This window comes from Gavialis gangeticus, unplaced genomic scaffold (assembly GCF_001723915.1).
Source record: "Gavialis gangeticus isolate Ggan-Ray unplaced genomic scaffold, GavGan_comp1, whole genome shotgun sequence".
Lineage (NCBI taxonomy): Eukaryota > Metazoa > Chordata > Crocodylia > Gavialidae > Gavialis > Gavialis gangeticus.
In genome coordinates this window covers 76,604,180-76,616,673 of record NW_017729022.1, presented here as the reverse complement: position 1 = coordinate 76,616,673, position 12,494 = coordinate 76,604,180, and the positions used below count along the sequence as shown (strand labels likewise).

Genomic DNA, 12,494 nt, shown 5'->3' with positions numbered 1-12,494 from the left:
TGTCCCTCCCCCACCCCACCCCATGCCCTCCTGGACAAGCGGCAGGAGCTGCTGGACAGGCTGTGGCTTTTCCTGCAGCCGCCTGGCTCAGCCCCGGCACTACCTGCCTCACCCCAGTGCGAGCAGCCAGGGGATCAGCCAGATGAGCTGTGGCTTCTCCTGCTGCCACCCAGCACAGCCCCAGAACTGCCTACCTCGTCCCGGTGGGCGCAGCCAAGGGAGCAGCTGGACTAGCTGCGGCTTGAGCTGCAGCTTCTCCCATGGTTGTCCAGTGCAGCCCTGGCACTGCCTGCCTTGCCCTGGTTGGGGCAGCCGGGGGAGCAGCTGCAGCTTCTCCCGCCACCCACAACCCCTGCTCCTAGAGCCCAGCGCAGACCCAGCCGGGCAGTGTTTGTCCCACCCCGTTCCAGACCCAGCCCCCCGCTCCAGCAGGGGCCCTGATCTGCCCCCCCACAGCCCTTTCCTTCCCCCTCTCCTTCCACTGACAGACCTGTATCCAGCACCATAAAGTTGAAACCCATGTCTGAATTTCAAAACCCAGGTGTCAATATACAAACATCGTAACTGCAGTTCATCGTAACTCAAACCGTTGTAAGTCAAGGACTGCCTGTATAGCTGCATCATTATAACTCCCTGTGTGGACACTATTCTAGAGTAGCTGCTCTATTCCAGATCTCTCAGTCAAAGAGTTTGGACATATCATTTAGCCCAAGGACATTTTCTGCCACCAGGCTGCACATTTATCTGGAGACCAGGAGATTGTAGATGAGACCGTCAACAGTTTGGAGATGGAGTTGTGGAGGCTTTAGTTGGAAAGAAGACAACATACATGAAACCTGATAAACCACTGCAGGTGTAGTGTATGGCTGAGGAAACTACCCGAGGAAGTGAGAAACCTAGAATGAAACAGCAGGGCCAGGTCAAACTCTCCCAGTTGCACTTGCCTCGTCATCAGGTCCTACCACCCCAGCTGTGGAAAATGGAGATCCTCACAAAAAGAAAGCAACAGAAGAGATTGAGAGGAGTCAGTCTTATTGCAAAGCTTTCTGAAGGAACTCAAGGGGACTTAAAGCCGATTAAGTCAATGTGAAAGGTCCTTTTTAAGGGTGTGAGACACAAGGTCTGCAGACCTCCGAGGATAAACCCCCTTTATTCTCTTCCATTAGTCAAATGAAGTGCCCTCGCTCAACTTTACAATGTTCCCAGCTGCAGGACAATGCCAAAGTTAACAATAAATGTACTTATCCAAACTATTGTGCTCTATCCACTCCATAATTAACCATATATTTTTTTACTTATCCACAAGGGGATCCTTCAAAATATAACGAGAAACATTTAGCTGTGTGGGATATTGTTTACCAGAGCAGCTGCCAGGCATATAAATAGTGTTTTCTGTAGAACATGTGAAGACTTGCTCTCATACCATTCCCAAAACAGATGTGCACAGGTTCACCTCCCACCTCATCATGGATCCAGTCCCTAAAGTGCACAGTTACCAAACAAAGCTCAGCTGGAGAAACCCCAATACACTTTGTTCTTCTACATTTAACTGGTAGGAAATACAATGGCAGAGTGAAATTTCAAACCACCGCACGCATGTCTCTCGGCTCTTACTAAAAGAAGAAATAGTTGCAGATTTAGACATCATAAGTACTCAGCAGATCTCCTGGTAAATAAGTATGTTCCTCTTACTTAAGCTGGAAAAAAAGAGGACAAAGAAATAACTAGTTTTAACTACACAGTAGAGAGCAAAAATAGTCCACTCCTACCATTCCCCCGTATGGTTTCTTTATGAGACAGAAGGACTGTCTCAAGTTTTGTTTAAAACTTCTGCTTTTTAATTTTTATATGTTTACAGTTGAAATAACAGTTCTCCACTTCCCCCTCTTTGCTGCAGGACTATAGCCCATTCTTTGGAAAGCCCTGCTTAATGGCTTCAGGCAAGGCTGCAAGCCCAGTTGTAGCATTGCCTGCCATGCTCAAGAACTGAAGGAAAGGGATGCAGAGTTCAATCCATTCCCTAAGCACAGACAGTTAAAACCACATATGTAACAGGCCAGCTCTGCACTGTTGGCAGAGGTCAGCTGCAGAAGCAGCTATATTTGTACTACCCCCAAAAAGACTGTGCCCAGGGCTACTGTCCCTGCCACCTCCACCTCAATTATGCTACTAGTCAAAACCAAAAGGTAAAATGGGGTGACCTGCCTGTTTAAGTAAAGGCATCAGTGCTAACAGAATCAAAATTAAATTAAATAAGAAATGATATTCTCGCAGGACTTTCAGTCACACAGGCATTTAAGTCAAGGAATACAAAATTTGTGCTTTTCACTGGAACAATAACGTGGCCAGTCAGAGAAAAAAAGTTAATTCCATGGGAGCCATAAAAGTGAATTTGAGCATATGTAAAGTTCAGCATCGTATCACATTTAAATGATATGGCCCACGTGCCACAAGTGGAGAAATACAGGCAATCCAACAAAGTGCGTTCAGTGTACTCTTTCTGTACAAGTCATCAGAATACTAAGCAGCAGACAGTGATCAGAGTGTTTGTGTGAGAGAGGAAATGAGTCACTGCAGAGTCCTCAGGGGATTCATTGCCTTGTAATGGACATTTTTTATCTGAGAGATAAGACTGGGTCAAAGTTTTCTCCAGCTTTTCCTACAGGACTATCACAGCTCTGAACTCTGACTTTTCTAAACCCTGTACTTTATACATTTGCATTTAAGGAGCACGCGATCAGCCTGCAGAAACCCAAACTAGGAAACAATGCATCCCTTTATACATGCACACAGATTGCACATGTCCACAGACTCAAACCATGCATGTGTTCTGAAGCTGAAGTATTTATGACAATCCACAACAGCATCTTCGCAGAACTGAATCTCTTACAAATACCATACCAGCACCTAGATACAGGCTAACATTTCCAAAGCAACTCAAGATGCCCAAACTGAAATCACTTTGAAGGACTTGGATGTCAAAGGATGGGCACACAGCACCTTCTGGTAAATCAGGCTGCTGCAAACTGCCTTGAGGTGAAGCACCCATGATCACTAGCTTCACTGTTGCCCAACATACTTACACAGCCAAACACAGCTTCAATTCAGCTCCACAACTGTATTGCCTTTGGAACATGGATGTCCTCAGTGAGCATCCCTGCTTACATCTACCTGCACTGTGCTGCTGCACAGAAGCTCCAACAAGCAACCAAAGGGTTAAATACCACAAACTAGGAAACATTGCCTCATCAGTATCAGATAAGCCTCTGACATTTAAAAGTCCCTTATAAAGGACCATCTGCCTTTTGATTGCCTCTGAGCAATGGAACAGGTAGCTGGCATTTCACAGACTGTTTGTCAACAGACACATCCATCTGCATCAGGTTCTGGCATTTATCACCGGAAAGCACAGCCCAGATGGAAGGGCATCATGGCACATCAATCTTAATGGAGACCCAAAAATGTAGAACTCTTCATTTGCCTGCCTACATCTAACAGGTGCTAGAAGAAGTGACAAGAAGGTGGGAACTTACAAACCAGCACGAGTTTGGCTGTCTTCAGGGATGCACAAGTTTTGTGTTTGCATTGCTGGACTTGCGATAGGAGCCTACAGCACAACTTGCTTGGCAAAACATGAAAGTGAGACTGGGCAGGCCAAGTTGGCACCGATGCAATCAGACAAATTTATGAGACAAAAAGAGAAGACACAGACATGTGTACAGGAAAATATAAAACACCTTTGGGAAATCTTTCAATCTTCTCTTTCCTTAAAAGGTAAGCTAAAATGCCTGGAAAAGTAAGTCTTATAGAACCATTTGGGATCTCAGGTGCTTAGCAGAAGATGCAAGCCTTTGGTAACTTGTTAAAAAAATAGTAAGTCTAAAGGCCCACTGCCTGCCAAAACCTGTATTCAGCTCTTCAGGGCTCTGCTTTTCTCCAGCAACTGCCAGTGACCTCACCAACACCTACAGCTGAGCAGAGAGCTGAATTCTTTAAGGTGCTCTAAGCATCGCTGAGATCATCCGCGGGTGCAAGCAAAATGCAAGGCCCCCAGGGGCTGAATTTTGGCACTGATAGTTAAGGTAGTGTGGAACCTTCATATTAAAGTCGCATCTGTTGAAACGTATTTGTGCATTACACTCTGCAAGATTCAATTTATTAACCAGGCCTGTGAACAGCTTTTGTGGGGGTTTCTAAACAACATTTTTAACTTCTTTCACATAAATGTAAAAGGCAGCTGCCTTTCAGAATTCTCATCTTCCTCTACACCTCCCCACCACCCCCCAGTCAGAGATCTGGTTGCAGGAAGAAATAGATCCTCCCTCTTCTTCATGAGCTTTTCCATCATTTCCACGACTCCCTTGTCTTTGCCTATTCTAAATCAATACAAGTTAGTGGCTATACAGGACAGCTTTTCTAGGCCGTTTAGGTCTCTCTTGGCTATGTGCCTATACATTCAGCTGCTTGCAGAGCGTATTACTTATTCACAAGCTGAGACTGGCACAGGGACATTCACAGAAGATTGGGTTTCCTGAGCAGCCCTCATAAGGGGGCAAATACATCTTCCGAGGTAGAACTTGAGAGACAGTGTCATGTTTAAGCCACAGCTACACACCCAGGTAAGAATACGCACGTCCTGGACTGTCAAGTGAGATAGCAATATTCATCAGCCATTCTTTAAAGACTATGGGAGGGCCAGCATATTATTTACAAGAGCAAGAAAGTGAGAAAAAACACAAACCAGTAGACATGATCTGTACAGCATTTAATCACAACACATGGACAAATGTAAACAGGACAGGAGCAAAGAGGTAACACCAACTGCCCACTCTGCACACCAAAGTACAGACACAGTCATAGGCCTGAGACTGAATCAATTCATTCTTTCCAGGTTAGTCTACAGCTTAGTTTAAGCTGTGCAGATTGAACCGATAAGCAAATGAACAGGCATTCACTTTTGATTCTAGAAACGCAGCCACATGCCTGCAGTGACCTGGCCAGAAGCTGGGGGCACTAAAGCAGGCTTCCATGCTTAGCTGGAGCAGACAGATTGGGTCATGGCTAGCCCACCCACCCTGTGAGAGGAGGGAGGGTTGCAGGGGAGATGCAAAGCATCCTGGGATGCTGAGAGACTGCGAGTTAATTTGAGTCTGGAGGGGATCTGGGACAGAAGTTCAATAAACAGATTTACCCTAAATTGGTTAAGTCTGCTACATCCATCCATCCAGGGTTATCTTAAACTGGTTTTGGCCATTTTGAAAGTGGTTTATGTGCACTGAAGTTCTGTTGTGTTATGGATTTGAATTGGTTTCCAATCACTTATACCAGTTTATGTATGATTTCTGTCCCTAGCCCAGCAGAAACACCAAGCAAGAAACTTGTACACCTGGTAGAAGCATCCAAGCCAATGAACCTTACAAAATCTGAAGCCTATACCAGAACAATGTTAACTTTTTGCACTCAGTTGAGAAACTCTTATTTATTTATCTATATCCCACCCTATCCAAAAGGCTCAGAGTGGCTATTAAAAAGGTAGTTATGGACTCCGTATTTCATTACAGCAAGCATAATATTTTCCTCCACAGAAAAACGCACTTGCAAAATAAGTAAGTCAGTAAGAGGAGGAATAGATGCTTCCCTTTCCCCAAAAAGAAATTTTTAAAAATAAAATTTTAAAAAAGAGAAAGAATCAAGTTACCGTTTTCATATCTTTTCTTGATCAGATACTGGTACTCAAGTACACCCACTTCACTCTGAGTTGCTGTTGTCTTTCCTTTTATTAGTGGCTTCCCTCAGAGTTCTTGCAACAACAGAAATACATTTTTCACTCCCATGTCTGGGTTTGGGAAGATCTCTTCACAAGGGACTTCCTGCACATACCTAAGATTTAATGCCTTTGTAGGACTCGTCTCCACAAGAGAAGCAGAGTGGACTCCATTTATACAATTAAAGCAGTTTGGCTCCATGCTTGCAGAGATCAGCGATGTCTCCTCTTGAAATGTGCATAACTCTTTGTTACCTGTAATGTTTTAAGTTCCTGTAACAGCCTTACTATGAAAGAGGGAAAAGGACTGCATTCCTGAACACTGGACAGCCAGAATGCCATTGGTTTTGTAGGCTATGCTCTGTAAGTAGTGCGTGGCTTGCAGCAATTTTTGTCACCTTCCAAGAACCAAATTGTAGCTGAAAGGAAGCATTCTAGACAAAGATAAAAACTGGCACAATCTTCTGAGAAGGGCCCATGATTAAGAACACTTCTTTTAATCTTGCTAAAAAAAAAACCCCAAACTGTCCGTTTTATAGAAGAGCTTTCTATCACTGAAGATCCTGATAGCTCATTAAAAAACACATAACATTGGATTGCCTTCTCTTAGGTCTATCAAGCAGATAGAAATTGTACAAAACTATGCATGGTTAAACAAGATATTTAAGAAGAGTCAAGGATTTGTGGACAATACCTGTTATTGGACCAACTGTATAACTATACATACAGGTAGAGGAAAGGTACAGTGGTACCTGAAAGTTATGTCCTTCCAAACTATATAGATGATCCAATAAAATGTCACGTACGGAAACCCTTGCCCTTCACATTTTTTCTGGATCATCACAGCTACAACATCACCCCAATACTAATGTATATAAAAGGAGGGCAGCTATACTGTGGAACAGCTGGCTTGCTCTCTACTCACATTACCTGGAGACAAGTGTGCTTCCCAAGACGTTAAGGCCCAGCATACAGTAAATGAGCTTCCATCTTTATTAGTGTTTCTGATTCTAAATACCAAGATCTTTGTAAAGCAACATCATTCCACATCACAGCAGAGTGGCAGGATGACACAGCTGAGTTCACAGAAGTACCTTATATTCCCTCCCTTTTCACCCAGATAGCTGGTACTTATGAAATTAAGGCACAGACAGGGCTCCCTAAAGCCAACATGATATAGTTTCCAAAAGACCTTAGACCACACAAATAGCATTCTTACGCTATTTCAGTCTTGGACTTCTCTTAAAAAAAGAGATTTGATGAGTGTGCATGGCATTGAGTAACAGAACTTAGCAGAGTTTCTCCACCCCCTTGCCTCTTGAGACCTGGGGCAGGTGAGTGATTTATCGGTGGTCTGAGACCACAAAACACCTCTATATTAAAGGGCAAACAAACATGCTAGGAGTTGATAATATACAGACATGAGATTTTCCAAGGTGGGAAATCAGTTTTTGGGGAAAGAACTGAGACAACGGTGCCAACAGCATCACCAGCAACTGAAGCCCAAGGCAAGTAAACTGGAATTGGAAGATTTCCTTGCAACCAAGCACCATGTATACACTGTGTGCGCGCTGGGGGAGGGGGCTCTTAAGTAACATGTGTCATAATCTATATGAGAATTTTAAACACAAAAGTTAACAAGTCTCATTTTTCCACGTGCAAGAAGGCCTACATGGATGAACCCACCATAGGAATTGTTCCGGGTTGGCATCGTAAAGTTATTGCAAAGTGTTTCTATGCCAAGGTCAGTTGCAAGTTTACTCTGAAGGTCTTCATGACCAGAAGCAATGAACTGTTGCAGCGAGAGCCTTAATTTACCCAACTCCCTAATCTCTGTCCAAACAGACTGAAAACCTTCTGGTAGTAGAGCAACTCGAGATTTTCAGTTTTGTTCCATCTAGTAAAATGAAGTAATCTGGCAATACACTGAATCCACTACTTGGTACAATGTTGCACAGACCATTTTATTGAATTCAGTCAAAATCTGGACCACAGCCACCCAAGTAAGAGGAGTGTTTGAGCCATTAAAAACCAGATTAAAGACAGAAAATATTTTTGCCTATGACATGGTTGTGGAAGAGGGTAGTACTGTGTGCTGGGAGGAATTGTTTTTCCCCTTTCCGATAGCTATCTGGGAAAATAGCTTAAAAGAAAAATGTTTGGCCTGCTTCAGCAACTCAAGTTGAACATCTGGCTACAGTTGTTTTCCTAGCATGCAATGCTGCTCCTCAATAAGAATTAAGAGAGCAATTCTCAAACGAGGAGAATCTCAATAAAAGGCTGATTTTCCTCCCTTTATTCACCACAAAATCTTCTGGGAAGTAGAGCCTAACATCTCTTTGAAGCAGAACCCCTAATGATGGCAGTGGGTAGCAAAATGCCAACACCCCAGTCAGCAAAATTTCAAAGTTGTGGAGCTCACCCAATCAAAGAATAAGGCCTTTATGGGAAAAGCTTCTGTGTCTGTTATTTTTGTACCAACGGTTTAAGTTAAGCCTTACCAAACCTCTTAATTTGCACGAAGACGGGGAATAAAATCCAAACCACAAGTTATACAATTGTGTCTGCCTTTGCAGTTTAAACGACGTTTGAAAACGGTTCATGAAATTACTTGCATGCCAACACCACCAGGATGCATTAGGGGGACCAAGGTCCCCCTAAATGTTATTAAAGTCGTTAACATTCTTAAAAGGGGCTTTGAAAACAAAATGCAAGCGCATTTTAGCCATTCCCTGGTTGCATCAGTTGTTCTCTTTACCTCTTCTGTTATAAAGATTACAGCCCCTCCTCCCCCGTTATAACTGGAAAGCAGTTTTGGCTCATGAATGCGGGAGAGTCCAAAGCAGCTCTACCAGGGCTAAAACAGCCCAAGTTATGCCCAAGAGGGAAGGAGGATGGCATTCCTCCGTGGTCACAAATCCAGGAAGGGGATTCCAATGCTTAGGTTTTCAGGGCACTGAATACGCTGCCCCATGTCTGCTTCTCTTCCCCCCAAGGTCTGATGCTGCTACCCCCGCGTTACACTACCTCCTTTTGGCAACGTGGGTACAAGATGATGTCCCTCTACCCCAAATACAAGCCAGACCCCCATCCCCTCCCACAGCCCAGGGCTACTGCTCCTCACCGTGTTGTACAGCAGGACTTCGGAGTCTGCAGGCTCTGACAGCTCGCTCAGCTTGCGGTCCAAGCGGAACAGGCTCTGATCCCCACTTTCCAGCACCTCCATGGTGACCTAGGGCCACAGCCAAGCCTGGGGACGTGTACTGGGGGCACACTTCACTGGGGGCTGGAGGCTTGCAGGGAGCAGCCCTGGTCCATAAGACCAGAGGTCTCCTTCTCCCCTCCACACCGGGTGCTCCCTTCAAAGGCTAGAGGACAGGATCTCAAGCTAGAGCAGAGCCCCTCTCCCCCGCTGTCCAGCACTCAGGGCTGCGCCCCCCTAACTGTGTGCACGCAGCTAACCCGCAAAGGGGGGGGAGGCGGGGGCTTTACCAGCTCCCTCTATCAGCTGGGACCCTCCCCACAGCTGCTTCAGGCTTAGCCGGGCTCCAGCCAAGCCCCGCCCCCTACACGGAGTCTGCCAATCGCGGACGGGACTCCAGCTCCCTCTACGGGCTCTGCCCAATCAGACCTTAGGAGACCGGGCGCTGTTTCCCAGCTGTGGAATGCGGGCGGGGTCTCCACATGCGTGGCGTCACAGAAGGGGGCCGGGCCCCCGATGTGGGCGGGAGCTCCATGATGTGTGGCGTCACAAAGGAGGGGGCGGCCCAATAAGAACGCTCGGAGCGCGATGAGCGGATGCTGGGGCCAATAGGATAACGCCAAGACTGCAAAGCCGGGCGGAGCCCCGCCCCCCGGCGCTGGAATGTGGAGGGCGCGGCGCTGTGCGGGCGGGGCGTGGGCTCCTCTCACGCTGCCCGGCGGGCACAGGGCAACCGGCCTGGGGCCCGGCCTCAGCGCATCGCCCGGGCGTCCGCCTCGGGCTCTTCGCCTGCCCGTCTGGGTCTTCCTTTCCCTCCCGTGTGGGAACCCCCCGAACTAAGCACAGCGTTTAGTCCGCGCCTCACGCTCCTGGGCTTTGCCTGGCATCGGCAAGCCCAGGACAGCCATTCCCACAGGCAGCTTAAATGGCAACTAGGAGCTAGAGATGTAAGGCTGGAAAGGACCTCAAGAGATCACCTAGTCTGGCCAGGGATAGAGCCTGTAACTGGTGTTATTTAGCCACTACAGTCTCTGGCCACAGATGTTTCCCGGGCACTTCATGTGGGAGCCGGGGCTCGGCCCTGTGTAGGATCCCAGAAGAAAAGCATGACTTCTGAGGGCATGACTTAGAGGGAAGGCTGAAAGAGCAGGCTTATTTAGGTTGGAGAAGAGGAGGTTGCTAACAGTCTTCACGTACCCAAAGGAGGATTATAGAGAGGACACAGATGTACTTTTCTCTGCAGCCATCAGGCATAGGAGTAGAAGCAATGTATTCAAGCTGCAGCAGAGGCAATTTAGGTTGGAGAGATCCTAAGGTTGCTTTTAGCCGAAGCACAATCTTTTTGTCGTGAACCCATGTTTGCACGTCCCCGAATAAACAGGTTTGATTCAGATTTGAGGCTTTTGTCTGGCAACAAACCCCAGCCCTTACAGATGGACCAGCCCATTGTCCCACATGAAGCGCCTGCAAAGTATCAGAATAAAAAAATTGCCACAGAACAAAAGCAGCTAATTTATTTGCCACTTAAGCCTTGCGTGTCATGTAAACAACTCCCATGCCTGTTTTGATCCAAATTTTGATCAAATGGCCTCAAGTACAGCTTCCTTCCCGCCCCAGATCCCACAGATCCGCGTGGGCAATTCTCCTCCAGGATCTTTCTTACTCCACCCAGCCAACAGCTGCATGAGCGGCAGCAGGAAAACAAATAAGGGCAATCTGAGAACGAACAGGCCCCAATAAACGACCAGCTTGTGTTGAATCGGGTATGTTGCCAAGGCAGCTATTTTAGCTATCTACGTCAAAGCACGCTTGAACGCTTTCTGCATCAGTGCCAGAAAGCAAAGAAGAATCCATCTGAGAGAGAAGGAGTGTTTCTAGGGGACTTACAGGACCCTAAAGGTGTAAAGGAAAGAGATCCTGTTCACCTTAATGAAATTCTGTGCTATCTAAGGCTAAAAATAAACAGGTTTGATTCAGATTTGAGCCTGTTGTATGGCAACAAACTTCAAGCCTTACAGATGGGCAAGCCTATTGCCCCACATGAAGTGCCTGCAAAGTATCCAAATGAAAACTTTGCTGCAAAACAATCACAGCTCATTTGAGTTATTTGCTACTTAAGCCTTGTGTATAAACAACTGTCCCATGTCTGTTTTGATCCAAGTCAAATCTCAGACTAATCAACCTTGGATTAAACCGGTTGTCTGTTTTTAATTTAAGAAGTCACACCAGATGGACACAAGTCAGGTTGTGGAATTTACGGCAATATTGCCCATCACAGATGGATCCAATATTAAATTGACTCTGTTCTGACCTCTGTATAGAGCACCAGTAAAATGAATGCGAAATCTTTTCCCTACAGGGGAATGATTCAAGTTGTACACAAGCTGGTAGTAACAGTCAGGTACAGACAACTGTTTTATGGTTTGTTTGAAGGTCTTTAGTTATTTCAGTCTAAAGTATGCTAGGTAATAGCCTCAGAACTAAATTAATTTCCAGATCCAAAAAGTAATCCCTTCCAGGACAAGACTGAAGTACAGCAGAGGGACATTACTAGTAGATGCACATTACCACTTCCTGTACCATACCTGTCCTAGAGAGACTGTCATTCTATAGGGAATAATTCAGCATTTGCAAAACCATCTCCTGGTCAATATACTGCCAAATTCAGTCTCCAAAACATTCAAATTTACCTAAAATTATTTACCTTAAAAAAAACAAAAGAAAAGGCAGGACAATGCATAAGATGCTGTTTAGCAGCTGGACACTATCAAGAGATTACACCAGTGGTTCTCAACTTTTTAGACTTAAGGCATCCCTTGGAAAATGCCAGCCTTTAGCTTTCATTCACATTTTGACTATGGAAAAAATAATAGGGCAATTCTTCTGTTACAAAGAACTCAGAAAGACTACAACAGGTGAGCATCTTTTTGACATGATGGATACTACACAGGCCTCACCTGGTTTACTGTGTCCAGGTTTGGGCTCCATAGTTCAAGAAGGATGTGGATAGATTGGAAAGAGTCCAGCAGAGAGCAGCAAAAATTAGAAGCTTAAGAAGTATGACAAATTATGAGGGCATGACTTATGAGGAAAAGCTGAAAGAGCTAGGCTTATTTAGTTTGGAGAAGAGAAGGCTGAGGGGTGATTTGGTAACAGGGGTGCAAGATTTTGGGAGCCAATACCAACAGCCAATTTTTAAGGAGGCGTATCGACTGATACCAATCCAATTTCCTATACAGCTGCATGCAGCTGGTAAGTCAGTTGTGGTGAAAGGAGAGGAGAGGGAAGGGGGGGTGCAGATCAAGGGCCCTGTGGTGAGGGAGGAAGGGAGTGGGGCTGAGCTAGGTGCTACCCAGCCACAACAGGGCAGGTGTGGGACGAAGCCACGGCTCATCCAGGGGTGGCTCCCACTGCTGCTCTCGCCGCTTGCCGGGGGGGGGAGGGGGCACGTGCCCCCAGATTTGCACTGGGCGGGCAAGCTGTAGCACTGCCCTTGGGGTAGGCGGTCGTGGCCCTGGGAGGGGGGGG

At 46.0% G+C, this 12,494-nt stretch overlaps 1 protein-coding gene across 2 annotated transcripts in view; it reads right to left on the bottom strand.

The window, feature by feature from the left end:
• Window positions 1–9,319, bottom strand: part of CREB3L2 (cAMP responsive element binding protein 3 like 2) — a 176,357-nt gene extending 167,038 nt beyond the window's left edge. Inside the window, exon 1 of one of the 2 annotated variants that reach the window (XM_019515440.1) lies at window positions 8,889–9,319. In XM_019515440.1, coding sequence (XP_019370985.1) covers window positions 8,889–8,990 — 102 coding nt within the window. In that variant the 5' untranslated portion in view covers window positions 8,991–9,319. The remainder of the gene's footprint in view (window positions 1–8,888) is intronic. The other variant, XM_019515439.1, reaches the window with a different exon arrangement.
• Between the last annotated feature and the right edge of the window lie 3,175 nt (window positions 9,320–12,494).